Below are 22,603 nucleotides of genomic sequence, written 5' to 3' on the forward strand. Positions count from 1 at the left end.
GTGGAATCAGGATTTACTTCTGGCCAGGAGGTTGAGAATATGGCAGAGTTTGTGTGTGGTGAAATGGCATGTTTCACAGGATGCAGTGAAAGCAGTTGGGGTAAAAGGGCAGCAGTGGAAAGACGTCTTTTGTTCCTTCAGCCAACAATTATTCAAGGGCTTTATCATGTGCTGGGCACATACAAAAGTGAATAAGATGCCCTTAATTATCTTCCATCTAAAGGAGACATGTAAACAGATAAGTTCAGAGTAGAGATGGTGACTATGTGAGCCTAAGGAAAAAAAGAAAGATTAAACTTGTATTCGAAGAGAGATGGGGAGAGAAAAAGTAGCAGACTGAGGATAAGAGTCTTCCAGACTCAGTGTCCTTACTGATTATTTTGGGGAGGCCTAAGTTTGAAGGATTTTTCTAATATACCATAGAAGCCAGGAAAACTGCTTCTTATATTATCTCAAATGATTTAATTACTGATTTGGGTTTGTGTTGTTTCCTTAGGATGGTACAGCATGGACGATTTTGCCCTGGGAGATTTCACTGTAGCAGATGATGCCTTGTTAGAAGATTGCCCGTATGTGGATGACTGTGTCTTTGCTCCTGAATTTATGCCTAATGATTATGTTCGTGTGACTCAACTTTACTGCGATGGGGTGGTAAGATTTGTTGCTTTTTTGTTTTAACGTTGTGTCTTCTTATAGGTTTATTATTTTGTTGAGATATAATTGACATATGACATTGTATTAGTTTCTGGTGTATGACATAATGACTTGAAATGTGTGTATGTTGTGAAATTATCACCGCAGTAAGTCTAGTTAAAACTACATCACCATTCATAGTTACAGACCTTTTTTTTATTATGCTGAGGACTTAATGTCTACTTTTTTTTTTTTAAAGATTTTATTTATTTATTTGACAGAGATAGAGACAGCCAGCGAGAGGGAACACAAGCAGGGGGAGTGGGAGAGGAAGAAGCAGGCTCCTAGCGGAGGAGCCTGACGTGGGGCTCGATCCCATAATGCCGGGATCACGCCCTGAGCCGAAGGCAGACGCTTAACCGCTGTGCCACCCAGGCACCCCTTAATGTCTACTTTTTAAAGGGTTTTTGATTGAGAGCTATGGGAGTAGAGATGTTTTTGCGGGACAGAGTTTTTGCAGAGAGTTACAACTGGGATTTCAGAAGGGAAAGTAAACAGTGCCTCCACAACAAGAGTGCAGTACCAGAGTGTGGGTGATGGGGAAAGATGGTTTTCTGACTGGAGATTAGAATAGCTCTCAAGAGATAGCCGTAGATGTACACTTGCAGGAAACACTTTAAAAAAAAAAGCCTAAAGACTCACCGGCTGAAGATGTTTTAAAGTGTATAAGTAAATGTGCACTGAAAAATTTATTAGTTTAGTACTGATAATCCTTACATTAAAAATTGAAAACTGTACTTTTGCATTTTACCAGATGCAAATCAAAAGAATTTTTTTCTGTTTAGGGTATGCAGTATAAAGATTTTACCCAAAGTGAGAGAAACTTAGGTGAGTACATTGGTATTTTAATTTGTTGAGAGACTGTTGTGGGAGGTTCATCCCTTCACATCAGCATAACAGTCCTACATATCTTTCATTTTTATTTTTTATTTTTTGATTTATGTGTTTTTTTTAAAGATCTTATTTATTTATTTGACAGAGATAGAGACAGCCGGCGAGAGAGGGAACACAAGCAGAGGGAGTGGGAGAGGAAGAAGCAGGCTCATAGCAGAGGAGCCTGATGTGGGGCTCGATCCCATAACGCCGGGATCACACCCTGAGCTGAAGGCAGACGCTTAACCGCTGTGCCACCCAGGGGCCCCTATGTATTTTTAATTGAAGTATAGTTGACATGCAATATTATATTAGTGCCAGGTGTACAACGTAGTGATTGGACATTTATATACGTTATGAAGTGCTTACCATGATAAGTGTAGTTATTATATGTTGCCATACAAAGTTATTACCATGTTACTGACTATATTCCCTATGCTGTCTGAACTTTACATCCCCATGATTTATTTATTTTATAAGTGGAAGTTTTACCTCTTAGTCCCCTTCATCTATTTTGCTCATCCCCTTCTTTCTTACCTTTCCATATCCATTGTAGCCATTTCTCTATTAACAGTGTTGATTTATTCCAAAATGAGGCATAAAATACTAATTTAACACTTTTTTTTAATAAAGAATTTGACATCTGCAATATGTGGTGTAGTAAACCAGTTTCTGTCCTGCAAGATTACTGTGATGCCATTAAAATATATATCTTCTGGCCACTTCTGTTTCAACGTCAGCACAGTTCTATAATATCACGGTTGCACCCCTGTGTGGAGGCCACGTAAGTTACTACTTGTCATTCAGTTTGTGTAAACAGTGATGAGCATGTTGCCCATTATTGAGGAATGCCAAGTACAGGGGAAGGCTTATGTCTTATTCTTGTATATACTGTTCAACTTCACTCTTACGTAATAAGATGGAAAAAATTAATGCTTTGGATTTGGATATGAATGACTAATCATGGTGACATTATGGTGAATGAACCTCTGAGGAGCATTAGATGGTAGATTTGAAACTAAGGGAAAATTAATATGCTTGTTTATAAATAACATTGTAGTATAGAAGAGAGAAAAAGGTACAGTATTTTGTCCACTTAATAAACAACTTATGGTTACCTAGAATGAAGTAAGAGAGTTTAATTTTTTTCAAGTAGTTTAAATTGAAGTATAACATATAGTAAAGCCAAAAGTCAATGAATTTTTATATATGAGAACCTAATTTCTTAAAAAATGAATTTGTATTTAAGCAATTCTCATGCTTCTGAGATAAGTTTGAAGAAATTACAGCATCTGGAATTGATGGAAGATATCGTGGATTTGGCAAAGAAAGTTGTGGTAAGTGGTGGAATGTGTATTTCCCCCTGTGTATCTAAAGAATATAATTTGTATGGTGTCAGGCCCATGTTACTCATTTATAGTGGTTAACAGGTAATGGTTTCAGTTTGCTTTAACCTGAGATTATTCTGCTACCTGTGAATTTGTGCTATGTATTTGAGAGATTAGGTAGACGGTGGTCTTCCTGGTTCTGACATGAATGATGAGATCCAGGACCATTCCTCGTCATTAAAGGATAGAAAATGGAATTTGTCACAGACGAAAGAATGCTCCTGGTTCACAGGAACTTTTGTCACTGAAAGTGATGGGTTCTTTCTTATAAAATCATGCCACTGTCAGCAGCATCACAACAAATATTTGTTCTATGGGGTAAACTTTTTATTATATAGTATTTGCGGCAGTGCCCTGTGTGACACTGAGGGTTTTTTCCCTTGAAAGACATTTGATTGTTTTTCTTATTTCAGTTGGTTATGGAACCAAGTGCTTATTTCCTGCTCATAATCTGTTGCTATTCCTTATATTAGCCGGTATAGTTTCATAAAAAATCTTGGTGTAATGAACTTTAAAGTCCTTACATCTAAAAGTTACACTAAGCCATTTTATTATTAGAAGCCAATATAAGACTACTTCTGAATTCTTAGAGTTCTTAGGAGGTAAATTGGGCGTGAAAGTGCTTGTGGGAAGTGGACTGTATGTACACATAGCAGTGTTCCTGAAATGGAGGATTTTTTTGTCCACTGGAAAATTCAAGTGTAACTGATTGAAGACGGTTCATTTTTTGTTGTTTTGTTTTGCAGAATGATTCATTCTTTATTGGAGGCTTATTGAGAATTGGTTATAAAATAGAAAATGTAAGTGTTAAGCACGGGAAGCAAGCACAACCATTGCTGATAAATGGCAGTTATCTCACTGCTCATTGCTCCATGAATTGGGTTCATGTGTTAGTGTTTCACATGTAGTATTTGCTAGTATTGATTTCTGTATTTTGTCTTAAGCAGTCTCCTTATTTTGGGGGTTTGCATCATTCCCTCCCCCCATATATGTAGTATAATTTGGGGTTGCTTTTACACAATGATTCTTTTTTTTTCTTTTTTAGATTATTTATCTCGCATATATTCTCCCAAATGAAATTATTATGTCCCCAGTATGAACATTTTTGATATGTAATTACTAGATAATCTCCAGATAAAATAAGCCAATTTTTAATGCTACTGGTAACATAAATATCTATCTGCTTCCCTTAAGCCTGACCTGAGCATTGATAACTGTTTTACTTAACTTCTGAAGTCATTTCAGAGTAGAAGTACGAATAACATTCCTGTGAACTCCTGACTCTTCCTGAAGATCTTTGCGCTGAATGCTCATTTGCACAGCTGCACCCTCCTCCTCTTTATCTCCTTACTTGTCTGTTTGCCATAGACCATTTAAAATACACAGTCCCTTTCAGGAACCTTAATCTGTACCTTTAACTTTGCAGTAAGGGTGGAAGTCCTAGATGAGATCTGAGACCCCTCATTCGCCTTGTATTATTGGACCCTCCTGCTACCCAGGGCAGCCCCTGGCCAGGTTGTAAACCTCAGCTTCCAAGTCTGTAGTGATTGAAGCAGCATCCTGGTGTCTTGGGGTAGCCTGAGATTATTTGAAGATGTAACATATGTGAGGCCGTGGTATCTGTTAACTTATACGTTGGGGTCCAGCTATTCTAGGTTGCATGAGTAACGAAAATACAAGATTGTGTTAAGTTTTTATTAAGAATATGAAATACTGTATGTTAAATTTATGGTACCACATGTACATTTAAAATTAATACCCAAATCACATTCTTCATCCATCTTTTTGATACAGAAAATCTTGGCAATGGAAGAAGCTTTGAATTGGGTGAAATACACAGGTGATGTAACAATTCTACCTAAATTAGGAGCAGTTGACAATTGTTGGCCTATGTTAAGTATTTTCTTTACTGAATGTAAGTATAAATGCATTAAATTGTCACTTGACTCAGTTTTTAAAGGCATTATTTAGAGAAATGGAATGTGTGGTTATGTGATTTCTTATTTATCTTAGGATTTTAAAAAATGTTTTCTCTTAAAAAAATCTTTTCCTACTGTGCGTAAGAGAAAACCCTGAGTAAGAGAACTATAACCTCATAGTTAGCTTTATTCTGTATTTCCTGTCTTAATGATTTCTATGATGTCATACTTCTAAAAATCCTACCAAGTGAATGCCATAAGTTATATATATAATACCCAAAAAAAGAATCCACAACTGGGGCCTCTGTATTCTCATTGAAAAGAGAAATAAGTAACAGAGCTAAGATTATAATTTTCATTTTCCTGATGACTCTGTTAACTCTTTTGTATAATGAAACTGCCTTCTGTATATTTTTTAACTTTGTGAAATACATTTCTCTAAAGCATTTGAATGTTAGTGTTTTTATAGTATAGCTGTAGGAATCTTGAAGCAGAAAATATTTGGTTCTTTAGTTGATGACTGGTAATTTGCCATCACCACTTGAGAAGAGATCAGATTTTATATTGTTTATCTAAGTGGTAGAGAGAAATTAGGCTGCAACACGAAGACAGGTTTTTCTGATATTACATACTGGGCTGTATTACATCGATAGAGGTGGTTCTCCTCATTGTTCTGGAGGCATGTAATTATAGGGTAGATTTTATGGTAGAAGTAGAGGCCCAATATCATGTATTGGACACCCATGTGGGCTTGGTTGTGACATTCTCTTTCTCTCTCTGATCTCTTCTTTACAATAGTCCTGTAAGGTAGCTGCTGTTTTCCCTATTTTAGAAATAAGCAAACTAACGCTTTGGAAGGTTAAATGATACTTCTGCAGTCTATTGAGTAGTAGAACCTAAGTGAGAAGTCAAGTCTCCCTGATTTCAAAGCCCAGATTTTTATTCTGTAATCTTACTCTGTCCCTTATTAATTACCTTATTTGGTGAACTTCTGAAATTCTTCCTTAAATTTAGATTTTAGATACTTTTTTCACCTTGGAAATGTGTGTGTGTGGCTAGAGGCTTAGCTCTAGTTTTGTTGGGATGAAATTATTACCACTTAAATCTATAGAACAGCTGAAAATACAGAAAATGAAGTCTTACAAACTTTTAACATAAATTTTGGTGATTACCCAACTGCGTTTTAATTTCTTTATTAAACTTTTAAAAGAATAGTATTTCAAATGACATTTTAACATTTTATTCATGAGAGTCAAAATGTTGAATTAAGATATTTAAAATACTTTATTTGTTGCATTAAATACATTTTAGAGAGTTTTCCAGGTTTTTGTTTTTAGACATTTTTATTGAACATTGTGCCAGGTACACCATAGGTGCTCAGTAATATTTGTTGAACTAACTTTAGTAATTATGAGGCCTATTTGGAATATTATGACAGAGGATTTGTTTTAACTACGATTAGAACTAATGTAATAATAAGTGCTTTTTTAAATGTTAGAAATAAAGCAGATTAGATTCACAAGCAATGACTCTAATGTGTTCTAAAACATTTTATCATTTGTTCACTTTAAGTTGTATTATTTGATACATGTAAAAGATTACAAGAAACATGTTATTAGAAAGTATAATAATTAATTGACCTTATGGACTGACCTATGTAACCGAAGTTTTAGAACTTTAACAATACCAGTTTGCTTTTTTTTTTAATAAACAAATGTTCTCTCACTCTCTCCTAAAAATAAAATTTAGACAAGTATCACATAACTAAAGTTGTAACAGAAAACTGCAATTTGCTTGAAGAATTTAAAACTCAAAATTGTGCGGATTGTATAGAGGTGAGAATAAAGATTTACTTGTAAATATATTTTAAAATTTATGTTTTGGAACTTTAAACATTCAAAGAAAGTTCAATAAAACTGCTGTCTGTCAGCACACAAGGAACTATTATAAAATTCAGTAATATGTTTGAGGGAAAATTTTAATAAATTTTGATTGGAATTTTTTTTTGAAGAGGAAAACAACATCTTGATCAGAATTTTTAAATTTAAATATGAATTTTAAATATATGTATGTTAGTACATTAAATTTGTAGAATAGTGAATAATAAATATTTATATGTATTTTAAGAGTTAATTGAAAATGGAAATTTGATTTTTTTTAAACTAAAAGGTTTTTAATTGAGGAAATATAATTTTCTTTAGTAACAGATTTATTGAGATGTAATTCATATGCCGTAGAATTCACTCAAAGGAAATTTTTTTTTTAAGATTTTATTTTTGAGTGATCTCTACTCCCAATGGTGGGGCTCAAGCTTACAGCCCTGAGGTCAAGAGTCACATGCTATACCAACAGACAGAGCCAGCCAGGCTCCCTGGGAAATACGATTTCAATTAAATTTCTAAAGAAGGGTTTAGGAAAAATATTTAATGTTCTGCTTAATTCACTTACTAAAGCCATTTATAGGATCCAGTTTATTTTAATCTGTTTATTTTGAAAATGTGAGTATTTGAAGTGAAAAGTTTCCATTATATCTGTAGCATCTTTGATTTCATTCTTGCTAATTTGGCTGCCTCATTTTTTGGCAATTAATCTATTTGACATTGCCTATATGCTACCAATTTATATAGATATTTTTTAAGCACTCAGGATTATTGAATAATACCACATTTTCCAGCTTAAAGTTTTACCTTGCATCTGTTTTTTTTGTTTTTTTTTTTTTAAGATTTTATTTATTTATTTGACAGAGAGACAGGCAGCGAGAGAGGGAACGAACACAAGCAGGGGGAGTGGGAGAGGAAGAAGCAGGCTCCCAGCGGAGGAGCCTGATGTGGGGCTCGATCCCAGAATGCTGGGATCACGCCCCGAGCCAAAGGCAGACGCTTAATGACTGAGCCACCCCGGCGCCCCACCTTGCATCTGTTTTTTTCTCTGCTATATGGCAGGCTCGATAGGTATTTTTAAAAGTGGGCCTGCCAAATGCTATACACACGGGCATAAATTGTTAGTAGTTATTCATAATGTGGTGGTTTTATTTACTTGTTAATATTCCTTTAACAAAGTTAGCATTGAGTCATCAGAAACAGATTTCTTTAAATAAATATACCAAAATATTTAAGGTAGTGGGTTCTCATTTTCTACAAAAATAATCCCCCAGCTTATTTCTGTTATTAGAGATAAAAGCCCAGAGCTATTTTTCCTAGATATTGGGGTTCTTGATTGTCTTTGCTTTTCATTGATGGGTCTTCTTTCACCTTGGTTTCTCAGCAAGGAGAGCTAATGAAAATGAAAGGAAATGAAGAGTTTTCAAAAGAAAGATTTGATATAGCTATTATCTATTACACCAGAGCCATTGAATATAGGTAAGAGCAAAATAGAACAATGAGATCCTTTTTGTGTGGCAGATCAAATTAGAATGCTAGTCAGGAGAAATAAAAGCAAGGCGAGGAATTGGAAAGAGTATCTTCAACTTGCTATGTAGAATCGATTTTCTCACCCTTAGGCATTAGAAGCGTTAGGGATGGCCTGGGTAGATGAACTTAACTGAATAGTAGAATTCAGGCAAGTCAGGCAGAATTGTGAATATCGCTTCTACCCTGCCCCACTCTCTCTCAAGCTTTCCAGTATAGGTCACCTGTTTTTTCTTGTTCTCATTTTGCCTTCAGCTAATACCTTCCAAATTATTAGCTAATCAGAAAGGGTTAATTACTAATACGTAAGATGTCACCCATTCAGGAATTTTTGCTTTCTAAGAGGGAACTTTTAAAGGATAATAGTTGGAATTGTTGAGAGTGTGGTGTGTTCTCTCTACCTCATCTTCTGTTTGCTCAGCTGCTAGAATTTTGTAGCATTCCTGCATGTTTGCATCATACTTGGTTCCTACTGGTGTCTTAGCTGGACCATCTAATATTGTAGCAGTCTTTGGAGGATGTGCTGTAGACATCTACTCTCTTTCCTACCTTGCCTGTCTCCATGGGGAGTGAGTGAATCAGGGTGGCACACCACGTCTGGAAGGCTGCTGCTCTGTTCTGAGGAAGGAAAGACATTAAACTAGAAAAGACAAAATTTGAAATGAAGCTATATAAATTGTTGAAATTTACAGACTTTCTTTGTCAGAGTTCTTTGTCAGAGTGGTATAGTCCTGACTTAATAGAAGTATAATTCTGTCCTTTACACCTACATCATACTTGTGATTTGCTAGCTTTTTACTATGTCCCATTTGATCCTCGCAACATCCCTATGAGCTAGGCAGAAAAGGTAGAACATTTTGAATACAGTGAAGTTAGGTTGGTTTTTAAACAATGTTACACTGGGAGGAAGTAAAGGAACTAGGACTTAGCCAGTTAGGTCTCCAGATCGTATATTCTTTCTGCTCTGCCATACGGATGTAAAGTTTTTGAAAAGTTTTTCATGCCTTATATTTTCTGTGTGCTTTTTATTTGTTTTGTATGTAATGTATTTTACTGACTAATATACTTTACTGACTAAACATTATTTCTTTTAAAGACCTGAAAATCACCTTCTTTATGGTAACCGAGCTCTTTGTTTTCTTCGCACTGGACAGTTTAGGTAAGTTGGTAAGAGTACCCCAGTCACTGAGCTGTTATGCTAAATACCTATTTTTGAGAAATTATTTCTGTTGTGCAGGTATAAAGAAAATCCTTCAGTAGTTTTTTGTCAGATACAGTTAAATGGTTAAAGGGGCTCTGTGGGCTTTATACATAACAACGATGACAGCAGGAGCTGTTCTGATTGAGTAGATAACTTTTTTTGATATTTTATTTGCTGTTTTAAGTACTTTACATTGTTCCTTAATTCTCACAACACACTTAATAGGTAATGTTATTCTCCACATTTACATTTGGGCGGACTTACACTTATAAGTAGCGATGTCAAAATTTGAACACAGATCTTAATGATGTTGAAGTCTATGTTTATACTACCTGTGTTATCTCCTTTTGCTCTCTTAATTAATCTGTATAATTCTGGAAGAATTTTTGCCATTTTCTATATCTTAATATAAGAAAATTAAGTAAATTTCATTTGTAAGTGAAAGAAAGAAAAGAAATTTAATGGTCTAACCATCAGAGTGAAAACGTGATTAATTCTTTTAATTTCTTACATGATTAATTCTTAGTTTCTTATGTTGCATTGAGTTTTTATTTATTAGTTGAAAAAGATTGTTGACACTGCACCATGATTTTGTTGTCCCTCAGTTAAAAATTTTTAGGATATAAATTACAAGCATTAATATTGAGAAGCAGATGCTGTTACATTTAATTATGTCCTGGCTTACTGTAAGAAGGGCTTAGGGTGGCTTCAGGAATAAATCTGTTCGGTAGAAGAATATTAAAAACACAACGAAACAAACTGAAAAACCAATTTAGAGCTGGGGATCCTCAGAGTAAAGCTATATAGGGATAAGGTCCTGCACAGTTATTAGTTATAATTCATACTTGTATTTGACCTTTCTGTTGCCCAAAATAAAAGGAGAAAACCTGACAAGTTACATGCTTCTCACTGTCCATGAAGAAAGAGGACAGAAGTTGCTCAGGTGAAACAGTTTTCCTGATGTTTAGTTCTGGAAGAAATTTCTTACATGGCTTACAAGTAACAGGAACTGGGTGATGGAGTAGAGAAGAACCTCAGCAACATTTCTGTTCAAAGCAGAAAGCTCCCCGAAAGTGCAGTTTTGGGTTTCACAAATTTTTTTGTGGAATTTTCTGATGAAAGCAGAGAGTCTGATAGTGCTTTTTAGTTAAAGTGCTTATTGTTGGGATGTGGGAGGGTGGGAATGGGGAAGAGAATATATTCCAAGTATGTAGCTTTTAAAAATAACATTTGTTTTTCTTTTATTATAAACAGAACACATTCTCATGATAGAAAATTTGGAAAATACAAGAGTTTAAAAAGAAGAAAATAAAAATCACCAGTAATCCAACCACCTCGGAGAATACCGCTGTATTAACGTTATGCAGCTTTTAGATGGCTTAAGCCGTGGATAAAGCGAGGCTATCTAGACTAGAGGAATGGATGGGCTGGACACAGTCTTCCATCAATACCACTGTCCTCAACTGGTTCTGACAAGAAATGAGCTGCAAATGTCCTTAGGTTATGGCGTCTGGCTAGGTCCAGAATTGCAGATATCCTGTGCTGTTTGATGGTGAATCTGTGTGCTTTCAAGATGAATAGGTTGGCAACTTGGCTAGCCTCTTGTGAAAATCGAAACCTTGATTGGGCGAAAGGTCATCCACTCTGCGTAGGGGAGCTCCGAGAGCGGAGAGGCAAGCCGGGGGGTTTCTGCCCTCTTTCATGAGTGTTGAATGCTAGACACTCAAGGAAGATCCTCTTAAAACTGCGCTGCAAAGGAGGTGCATCAAAGTAGAAATACAGAAGCCAGGTAGCCCGGTGAGGAAAAGGTCAAGAGCAGGGTTGTGCATCCATCCTTGTACCTCTTTCCTGGTAGTCTAGCTTGTGGGTCAACACCATCGACGTTTTCACTAGCTCAGGTCAGCAACATATCCTTCTCAGGCAATCACCGATACGTATTGGATGCCAACGTAATGTCAGAAACGTTGTGCACAGTTTCGTTGGTGTTTCCCACCTTCTCGCACCTTGTTTATATGACTTGTTCAGTAATGTAGGGATAATGTTTTCTGAGTCTACAGTACATCTCACTCCTGATCAAGTGAGTAGATAATGTGACTTCAGAAAGGAACACGTTGCCAGTGATTTGCGCGTGCCATTGAAACAGAAGGACCCACGCCCTTTAGCTGAGTTACCACGCTTGAGATGTTTTGAAGCTCTCACATCTGAGGTTTGGTAGATCTGTCCTGGGAATCTAGCTGAGCAGCTGTGGGACACCTCGGGGTAAAGCATCCAACCTCCCTGGCACTGTTATAGGCACTTTATGCATACAAGCTCAAAAAGCCCTCAACAACCTGGTGAGGTGGGTGCTGCTGTCTCATTATAGATGAGGAAACAGGAATGGGAGGTCAAGCAAAGTATCCTCAGAAACTAGGTGGGTGTGATGGAGCCAGAATTTGAACCCAGGCAGCCTGGATTCAGAGTTTCTACTCTTAACCCCGATGAAAATGGAATAGTAGAATCAAAGGGCAATGGGAAAGCCAAAAAAAAAATTAAAAAATAAATGGTCAAATAGTCAATAAACATGAGTATCCTGATAAGACATGCAGATTACAAACTTTGAGTCTCTTTTTCATGTTCATCAGATTGGCAAAAATTTTAAAAACCTCATAATACCAAGTGTTTGAGAGGATGTGGAACAAAGCAAACTTGCATACTCGGCTGGAGAAAGTGTAAATTGGTGCAATCACTTTGGACAGCAGTTTGGCAAGGTGAAGATGTGTGTACTCTGCAGCCCACTTCTAGGCTCCTGTCCTCCAAACTCAGATGTGTACCTGAGAAGATACGTACAAGCCTTCACGATAGCATTGTTTGTAAGAGTAAAGAAATGGAAACAACTTAAATGTCCATCCATGGGGGAATGGATAAAGAAATGATGGTATATTCATACAATGGAATTTTATGCAGCAGTTAAAATGATGACAATGTTGAGTGAAAAAGCAAGTTGCAGAATGATTTGTATGGTGTGATGTGATTTATATAATGTCAAAATATGCAAAATGACAAACATATCATAGTTAATACATAGTATGTATTAAAAATGTTTTACAAATGCATGGGCATGTTAAACACCAGTGGAGTGGCTGTCTCTGGGGAGGGAAGGAGGGAAAAGGATTGGAGATGAGTAAGTGGTACACAGTGATTGTCGACTGTAACAGAGTTCTGCAAAAAGATCTGAAGTAAATACGGCAAAATGTTAAGATCTTGCTAAGGTGGTTCATGGGTGTTGACTATATTAATGTTATTCTCTGTACTTTTATGTATACTTGAAATATGTGATAAAAATATAGTAAAATTAAGAATGCACATGGTAAGATGAAAAAAAAAAAACAACAAAAGCAGTGTTCACTAAGACATCAAGGATAAAATAAGTGAACATAATCTCGAAAGAAGATAAGTGTTTTAAGACTAATGGTGGGGAGCCCAAGGTGAGGTATGTGTGGGGAAGGTGCTTCATTAAGAAATGGTCAAAGTGCTGGTGGTGGCTTTAATGCGAGGTAGTCACAGTTTGTACCGCTTTCCGTGGTACAATGTAGGTGAGGCCAAGAGCCCATCTGAACTCTTAACCATTCATCAGACGTGTGCACCTCCATGTCTGCGGATGTCGCACTTGGGAAATCTGTGGAACGGGGTTGCGGGGGGTTGCTGTGTGGAAATACGCTACTTCCTGCCACAGCTTCTGCCGAATCCTTTAGGCTCAGGACTGTGTGCAAATGCCCATTGTGGCTAAGATGTCCTTTTATTCACGTCTTCCAAAAGTTCACTTTACAAATACAATTTGGCAGTTACAGGGAATTTTAGAGTGATAATTTTAATTGAAGTAATCAGATACTTTTAAAGGAGAATCTAAAAAAAGTAATTAGGCATATCTATGGCTTCTGTAGATGCGAGATGTATCATCAGGCTGTGCCTCTTTACTGTTTCATTCTTCTTTCTGGTACTCACATGTTGAAATTTGAAGTCTTTGATGCGGTGTGATAAACTGTGTAGGGGGATATGTAACTGGAAAAAGGGAAAGCTTAGCCTCGGATGTTTTTTTAATTTACTTTGGAAAATTATGGAATTTTAAATTTTGGCATTTACCTTGACCTTCAGTGTTTACCCATCATAATATTTTCTTTTCTATTAGAGCCAACTTGTGATTAATAGCAGGCAGATAGACTTTAAGTAATTTCTGGTTTTTGGTTTTATTTTGTGTTTTTCTGAATTTCTCTGAGGCCAGAGGTATAAATCAAGTCAGTTGTATGTTCCTGTGAGAATTTCAAAAACTAGCGTGGGGATGCCTAGCTGGCTCAGTCAGTAGAGCATGTGTGGCTCTTGATCTCGGGGTCGTGAGTTGAGCCCCATGGTGGGTGTGAAACCTACTTAAAAAAAATCCTAGTGTGTGTGGGGAGCTTCAGTATGAGTGTTTTATGTATTTCCACAGTACCTTATGCCTATATAAGCACTTAGTATGTTGAACCAAATGAATTTGCCATTTTTATAATCCAGAATGTAGGCAGTTTCGTTTGATTCAATGTAATGTGTATGTATATGTATGGGTGTGTGTGTGTGTGTGTGTGTATGTGTGTGTGTGTGTGTTAACGTGGGTGGGAACATACTACACATACTGTTGTACTTCTTGCTTTTTTTTTTTTTAATACTTAAATCTTGGAGCTTGTTGCGTATTAGTGTATATAGAGAGATACCCTTATTTATGTTCATGGCTCCATCGTCTTTTACTCAATAGTTTACTCTTGCTTTGGTTAGTTTGTATTAGAATATAAATTATTTCCAGTTAAAAAAAAATTCCGTATAGCTTTGTAATGATTATCCTTTTACTTGTATTCTACACTCAAGTGCAAGTATATATGTAGATAAACTCCTGATTGCTTTTACTTGGATGAAAGAGCTTATGTAATTTTTTTCTAAGATTTTATTTTTAAAATTTATTTGATAGGGAGAACACAAGTAGGCAGAGTGGCAGACAGAGGGAGAGGGAGAAGCTGGTTCCCCGCTGAGCAGGGAGCCCGACGTGGGGCTTGATCCCTGGACCCTGGGATCATGACCTGAGCTGAAGGCAGCAGCTTAACTGACTGAGCCACCCAGGCTCCCCAGAGCTTGTGTAATTTTAATTCTAGACACTAACTTTTGATTTAAATGTATGTTTTTATTTAGTTGATGGTTATCAGTCACTGCATATTTGGCAGAAACTGACCATTGTATCTGAATTCTGCTTGTGTTGCTTCATGTAAGATCTAGGAATTTGGGGAGTAATAGTATTATTTCTTTGTTGGTCTGGTCAGGCCCTAGAAGTGATGATTTACAATAGGGAAGAAAAAAAGTGATAATCCTTTTATGGCTTGTGAAGTTCTTACATATATTATGGTTTGAGAGAGTCACTAATAGCATCTTCTTTTCTTCCCAAGTCCAGAATCAGTTAAGAAATAGAAACGGAAGACAAGGCAAATGTTGATCCAGTCTTGCTTCCAGTGCTGACAGTTTTTGGAGAGTAGGGCCTTATCCGAACATTCTGATAGCCAAGCAACTTATTAGTTCACTTATGATCACAGACAGAACTGGCAACAGGGACCTTTGTGAACTTTAACCTTGGAGGAAAAGGGAATCTGGTAATATGATGGTGTTCATTATAAGATTCCAAAGAGTGAGGAAAAGAAGAGGCTAAGCCACATATGATTAGTGCCCCTCTCCACCATTATTCATTCTCTGGAAAAGTTAGGGGTGGGGAAGGAGAGAGTTAAAAAATGATTAATCTAGCAAATCCACATGGAAGCTAGAGGAGGGAGAAATACGTATTCTCTCCTAACATATTTTAGGGCAAAATATTCCATATTGTATATGAAGAAATAGGTGAGAAGGCTGGAGAAATAACACTTCCCCATGTAACATGTATTCCATTGGAGCATCTAGGCTAGAATGTTCTCTTACCCACTGTTCAGTACTCTCACCATTTTGTTACACAGTTTTCAAGAGTAAGTAACCATTTGCATCGCTTGAGTTCCTGTTTTCATAGATGTATTGTGCAGATGGATAGATGTTGCTCAAGTCATACCTGATCTTCAAAGTATGTACCCCTTGGCTGTACTAGGTGGGATGAGCAGTCACACCATGTAATTTACTATGCTCACTTTGTTTTAGTAGGAGGGTGTGGTCATATGCTAGTAAGTGTGAAAATACGTTAGTGTTTTTATCTCTCTCTGTATACACATATATACACACTAATACGTATGGTATTTATAAGGTATGTTTTTGTAACAATATGGTACTGCAGTTATGGTATTATATATAAATCATAATAACAACATTCAGCATTGATTCAAATAAGTATGATTGGAGTTCTGCCTCTAGCTATGTCAGAAATGAGCAAAACCAGACATTGTTCCTGTATTCTAGGCAGTGGGCCGGCTATGGGTGGGAGGATGTTGCATTCATGGAATTAATAGTGTGCTGGATGGCTTGAATACAGAGAAGGAGTGAAGTGGTGGTCAGGGACTAGACCAAGGAGGGCCTTGTAGGCTACATAACTGTGGCCTTGAAGAGCATCAAGAAGTAAGTAAAGGATTTTAAACTGAGGTGAGATGGCATGATTAGTACCTTAGAAAGATCAGTCTAGTTGTAGTGAGGAGAATGGGTTTGGAGGGGATGCAGCATGAATTGGGTTAGGAGGCTGTTGTAGTACTTTAGGCCAGAGGTGATGGTAGCTTAGAGCAGGGTAATGGTAGTGGAAATGGAGAAGTGGAAGGATTTGAGATAATTTTGGAGGTAAAATGGACAGGGGTTGCTTATGGTTTGGTGTTTGGAACTATTATGAAATTTCTGCCTTTAGCCGCTTCACGGATTATAGGCTCACTCCCTAACACTGGGATCACTGGAAGAGATACATTTGTAGGAAGTAGAACTTGACTTCACTCTTGGGCATTCTGAGTTGAAGTGTCCTTGAAGGATCCCAGTTGGAATGTCACATCAGCAATGAATTATGTGGGTCTGCAACTCCACGGAGATACTTGGGCAAGAGAGGCGTATTTGGGATAGTTAACCTAGATGATTTGAAGTTGCAAATGTGGATGAGATTGCTTGGGGAGGTGGTTCTCAACTTTTACTGCACCCTGGAATCGATCTTGGAAGAAATGCCCCCAACCCAGAGATTCTAATTTAATTAATTGGGCATTGGGCTTCTAGCAGCCCCCCCAGATGGTACTCACGTAGCCAGTGTTGAGACCCACTGGTGTAGAGCAAGGATGAACTGAAAACTAACACAGAGCCTTGAGGGACACAAATAGTGGCCAATTAAGGGAAAATGAAACTTTGGGAGACCGTTAAGAGGTAGCCAGAGAGGTAAGAGGAAAACTGGAAGTGTGACATCATGGAAGGAAAAGGGTGATCAGTAGTGCCTGTTGTTGCTGGGAAGCCAAATGGAATTTAGATTGAGCAATATGGGCATTTTTTAGTTACATAGGGAGAGCTGTGTATGGGAACCTTGTAGATCCTGGGTTGGAGTGGGTTGAAATGAGAGGAAATGGAGACAGTATAGGCAGTTCTTAAAAGTATTTGCGGAGGGCAGCAGTGGGGAGACAAGGTGTGCCGTTGTATTAGGATGTGTTTGGTTGCCAATAACAGAAAACCCTGTTTTAAAGGTGAAGAAAACTTAACCTCATTCACGAAATCCAGAAGAGGGTGGCTCTAGGGTTGTATATTTAGTGCCTCAACAATGTCATCAAAGACCTAGGATTTTTCTAGTCCCACTGTGTGACTTGGACTTCAGGCTGCCTCCTCTGGCTATTGTAGTTCAGATATTAAACTGGACATTACAGTCTCCAGCAAAAGAATGACTCTTGTAATCTTCAAAAAAAATACACATACTGCAAAGTGTACAATTCATAAATATATAGGTTGAATTTTCAGAAACATTACATGTGTAATTGGTACCCAGATCACAACTCCAATACCCCTGAAATCCCCCTTGTTCTCCTTCTGGTCTACCCACCTTCTTCCCCAGGTTAACTATTATCCCATTTTCCAGCACAGTGGGTTCGTTTTGCCTGTTTTTGTGCAATGTAAACAGTCATGGTATGTGCTCTTTTATGTTTGGCATTCAGCATTGTTTTCAAGATTCATATTGTTGCATGGAGTTGTACAGTGTTCATCTATTGCATGAATATACCACATTTTATCCATTCTAATGTTGATGGACATTTGGGTAGTTTCTAGTATTTGGCTTTTACAGATAGTATCATTGTGAACATATGTATTCATTTCCGTTGAGAATCTAATTGAGGAGTGGAGTTACTGGGATGAGGGTATGCTTATATTCAGCTTTCATACATAAGTTCCTATATGGTTGTATCGTTTTACACTTCTGCCAGCAGCATATGAGAGTTTCAGTTCCACGACCTCACTAACACTTATTTTTTGTCATTTCGTTTAGACATTCTGGTGGGTATGTAGTGATACAGTGCTGTGATTTTAATTTGCATTTCCTTAAGTCAATTAAGGATATTTAAGTTGAGCATCTTTGCATATGCTTATTGACCACTTGGATTAGTCTCTTTTGTGAAGTGCCTGTTTGGATCTTTTGCTTTTTTTTTGTTTTTCTTTTGAGTTGAATGTCTTATTCATTAGGTTTTTAAACTTTTTTTGGATTTGAGTCATTGGTCAAATATCTGTATTACAAATAGCTTCTCACACTCTGGCTTGCCTTTTCACCTTTTTTTTTTTTCTTTCAACAAATGGATGATGCTGACTTTAACATAGCACCGTTTATCAGTTTTTTGCTTTATGATGAGCACTTTTTGGGTTCTGTTTATAATCTTCTCTGACATCATGAAAATGTTCAATGTTTCTTTTAAAAGCTTGATTAATTTTGCATTTAGTGAGCGGTAGAGTTCAAGATGGCTATGAATGTCTAATTGACTCATGACTCTTTCTTAAGAATATGTTTTCTCCATGCACTGCAGTGGTCATTTTTGTCATACAGATCAGGTGACTGTATGTAAACATCTGTTTCTGATTTGTTTATCCTAATCTATTGTTCAGGTCATCTGTCTTTAGATAGACTTTTTTTTTTTTTAACTATATATAGTCTTTTAGTAGGTACTGCTGTCTGGTAGTGTAAGTTACCTAGTTTTGTTCTTCTTTGTAATCTCTTTTTAAGAGTGATGAGTCCTCTTAGCTTTCAGTGGCCAGTGCTGGGTCGTATGACTACCCCCAAAACAGTCGGTAGAAAGGAAAGTGAAATTGCCATGATTGGCTTAAATTAATTAGAATTATCATCCTCATTTTACATATGAGAAAGCAGGCCAGAGAGGTTAATAACTTCCCAAACAGTCCTGAGGAGAGTTAGTGGTTGTGTTGAACTTAACTCCCATCTGTGTCTCAGCTTTTATGCTCTGTCCACTGCAGTTTAGTTGATGTGTGAAAGATCTGGGACTGTCTTTTTGAAGAGAAGAAGTCTTGCTGGCATGCAAAAATAATGCAGAAAAACTATGTAGATAATAAGTTACACATAGATAAAATGTAGGTATGTGTAGGAAATACTCCAGAAGTATGAAAAGTAGTTATTCCTGGGTAGTTGTGATTGTGACTCTGGGTGACTTTTTCCTTTTGTTTTACTTTTCTGTATTTTCCAAATTTCCTATAATGGACATACATGGATTTTTAAAAATTAAAGAATTATTTTTAACTAGGTTATTTCTGGAAAATTCAAGAAGTACAAATAGATACACAATTTATAATGACTTTATGAAAAAAACAAAAATGGATATTTCTTGTTTTTCTTTTTAGAAATGCACTTGGTGATGGAAAGAGAGCCATTATCCTGAAGAGCAGCTGGACAAAGGTAGGTTGCTTTTATCTTTGCATTGGGCAGGTAATGTCATATAACTTTGTGAAAAATCTTTGTACAGGATGTAAATTTATGTGTAAAAATGCTGGATAAAATCATGCCGAGCTCAAGAATGTGAGATGGGACTCTTCAGTTCCATAATCAGAAAGGAGACTTCACACAGCAGTGAGAGGCCATGTGTGTCTGAGCAGGACAGGTAGCACATAGAAATGTTGAGGAGCTGCAGGGTACCTTAGTGACTGAGATGTCAGCATCCGCGCATTCTGGATGGGTTAAAGACCTTACTATGAAAAATGAAACTTAAAACTTAGGACAGGAATTATAAGAGACTGTCTTTACAACCTTGAGGTGGGAAAGCATTTATTAAATAACATACAGTGCACAAATCAGTGTGGGGGGGTGCATGAATTTGACTATATCAAACTGAAAAATTTCTGTATGTCAAAAGACACCGTGAGTGAAATCATAGTCTGGGAGGAGATAGTTTATCGTATGGATAACATATATGTATAACTGATAAGATTTATATCCAGAATACACAAAGAGCGTAATAAATAAACCCAGTAGAAAATGGGCAAGTGAATAAACAAGCATTTCACAGAAGAGAAATCCTGAATGGGCAATAGACATAAGCTATGTTCTTTTTCCTAGCACTTAAAATTTTACAGTTAGCAAAACAAAACCAAGAGAGCAGAATAGAGAGCTTCCAAACAGACCTATATGTACATAAGTAAGTAAAACAATGTGATATTGTTTAGGTCCTTTAGATTGGCAGAAATTAAAGAGACCAGTAGTCCCTAGTATTGGTGAATGTGTGTGCTAACAGGACACATAAACCAGTGGGTGAGAATTGGTTGCAACCAACAGGAGAGCGCTATGATGTGCACATGCTGTAATTTTTAAATTCTAAGTGTGTATACCCCACAAACATTCTTGCAATATATGCACATTGTGAGATACGCAAAGTGGTCATTGCAGTGGTGTTCTAATGGCATAGAACTGCAGATATCTACATCCATTGATAAAGCAGGGATGGATATGGTATTTTCACTTGATCAGAGTTGTTCCTCTTATCTGTCCCTCTTCCTTAAACACCCATATGTCTCCGACCTCACTTCTACCATTCTTTCCCTCGTTCACTCTGTGTTGACCTCCTCACCTGTTCCTTATATATGCCAGGCCCACTCCCAGTTTGTAGTTCTTCCCTCTGCCTGGAATTAGAATGCCTTTCCCCAGAGCATGGGCTAGCTCCTTTTTTTCCTTTCATGTTTTACTGAAAGTCTTTGTGAAAACTTTTTGGCCACATTACTAAAATGCCAAGACTACCCCTGCCTAGACACCTAGACATTTGCTATCCTCTTTCCCTGCTCTACTTTTTTCCTCTTGGCATTTAACACTATTGAACATACTGTATGTATTATTTAAGCTATGTTTATTGTGTATCCTCCCGTATAATGTGAGCTCCATGAGGATGGGTTTTTTTGTTTGGTTGTTTCACTATTGAATCTGGACTGCCTGACAAGCTGCTTGGCACATAGCAGGTACTTACTAGTAAATATTTGTTGCCTTAGTGAATGAACGAATGAACTCTCGATTGAAGTTGGAATAAGTTAACTGGCTTATCAGTATTAATAGATTTAAAAAATAGTGTTGAATGAAAAAAAGCAGTAAAAGCATAGTATAGGCCAGAAAGATACCTATCAAACTCATGATAATGTTTGTTTCTGGGCAGTTAGAGAAGGAAAGATTAGAGAGGGTAAAAAGAGGATTTCAGCTCTATCTGTATGGTTTTATTTCTTCAAGTAAAAAAGAATTTAAAGCAAATATAGCAAAATGTTAGCGATTAATTCTGGGTGTTTGTGATACTAATCACTGTATTTTCCTAAATAAGAAAAATATCTGACTTTTTTTTAAAGTAGAGCTTCAAATAAGACACAGAAAGATAACATGTGTCAGACTTCATTCCTGGCTTTACGTAACTTGTTTTTAAATCAGAGTGAGTATTAATCATAGAATTTTAGAGTCTCCCAAATTATGACTCATGTGGCCGAGGAGTGTATAGGAGTCTGGGGATTGTGAAATTCCCCAGGTGGACTCCTGCATCCAGATTTTGGAGTCCGTTTTTAAATACCTCATTTTACAGATGAAGAGTTTGAGTCCCAGAAAGGTAAAGTGACTTTTGCGAGTAAAAGACAAAACCGGATTTTGAATCCAGCGTTGGATGTGCTTCTGTGTGAAAGTGATCAATTTGTTGCCGATTTTACTAGGAGTCATTGTTGTGCTTGGTACAGAATCTTTGTTGATCACTGAACCTGGCATTTGTCATGTACTTCTTAAATACTTATTCTGTGGATGATAGAATTCTTAATACTGAAACCCAGACCTTGAAGTTAGTTTTCTAGAATTACCTTTGAATTTTCTATTATCAATTTAGAAAAAAGAATACTAAAACTTTCTGAATTACATTGAGGACTTCATGTAGAATGTTTATTCCTGGCTTAATTTATTGAACAAAATTTTCACTTTTTAAAAAACTTTTTTTAGAGCATATTTAGGTTCACAGTAAAATTAAGAGGAAGGTAATCTCCCATAAACCCCCACACACGCATAGCCTCCTCCATTATCAGCATCCCCCTGCTGAGTGGTATAATTTGAAAATCGATGAACCTACACAGACACGTTGTAATCATCCAAGGTCCATAGTTAGGGTTCATTCCCTAAGTGTTATGCATACTATGGGTTTGGACAAATGTATAATGACATATATCCATCATTACGATTTATACAGAGTATTTTCACTGTCCCCCAAATCCTCTGATCTGCCTATCCAAACCCCTGGCAGCCACTGATCTTTTTACTGTCTCCATTAGTTTTACCTTTCCCAGAGCGTCATAGAGTTTAAATCATACATTATGTTGCCTTCTCAGATAGCCTTCTCTTTCACTTAATAATATGCATTTAAGTTTCTGCCATGTCTTTTCATGCCTTGAAAAGTGCTGAATAATATTACATTGTCTGGATGCGCCAGTTGATTTATCCATTCACTTACTGAAGGACATTTTTAAAAAAGATTTTATTTATTTCTTATGATAATTGTCTTTCTCTGCTTGACTTATTTCACTTAGCATAATCTCCTCCAGTCCCGTCCATGTTGCTGAAAATGTTGGGTAATTGTTCTTTCTGATGGCTGAGCAATATTCCATTGTATATATGGACAACATCTTCTTAATCCAGTCATCTGTCGA

General features: G+C 36.8%; 1 protein-coding gene across 3 annotated transcripts in view; it reads left to right on the top strand.

Annotated features, from left to right (window-relative positions):
* The window catches only part of TTC3 (tetratricopeptide repeat domain 3), a 116,424-nt gene that overhangs the window by 11,984 nt on the left and 81,837 nt on the right, over positions 1–22,603 (top strand). For all 3 annotated transcript variants that reach the window (XM_087861793.1, XM_087861795.1, XM_087861794.1), the window contains exons 2-11: positions 497–651; positions 1,479–1,521; positions 2,200–2,350; positions 2,816–2,903; positions 3,701–3,754; positions 4,749–4,869; positions 6,623–6,708; positions 8,138–8,232; positions 9,377–9,439; positions 19,298–19,352. In XM_087861793.1, the coding sequence (XP_087717919.1) occupies positions 508–651; positions 1,479–1,521; positions 2,200–2,350; positions 2,816–2,903; positions 3,701–3,754; positions 4,749–4,869; positions 6,623–6,708; positions 8,138–8,232; positions 9,377–9,439; positions 19,298–19,352 (900 nt within the window). In that variant the 5' untranslated portion in view covers positions 497–507. The remainder of the gene's footprint in view (positions 1–496; positions 652–1,478; positions 1,522–2,199; positions 2,351–2,815; positions 2,904–3,700; positions 3,755–4,748; positions 4,870–6,622; positions 6,709–8,137; positions 8,233–9,376; positions 9,440–19,297; positions 19,353–22,603) is intronic.

This window comes from Ursus americanus, chromosome 4 (genome assembly GCF_024610735.1).
Source record: "Ursus americanus isolate L20-20 chromosome 4, mUrsAme1.1.p, whole genome shotgun sequence".
NCBI lineage: Eukaryota > Metazoa > Chordata > Mammalia > Carnivora > Ursidae > Ursus > Ursus americanus.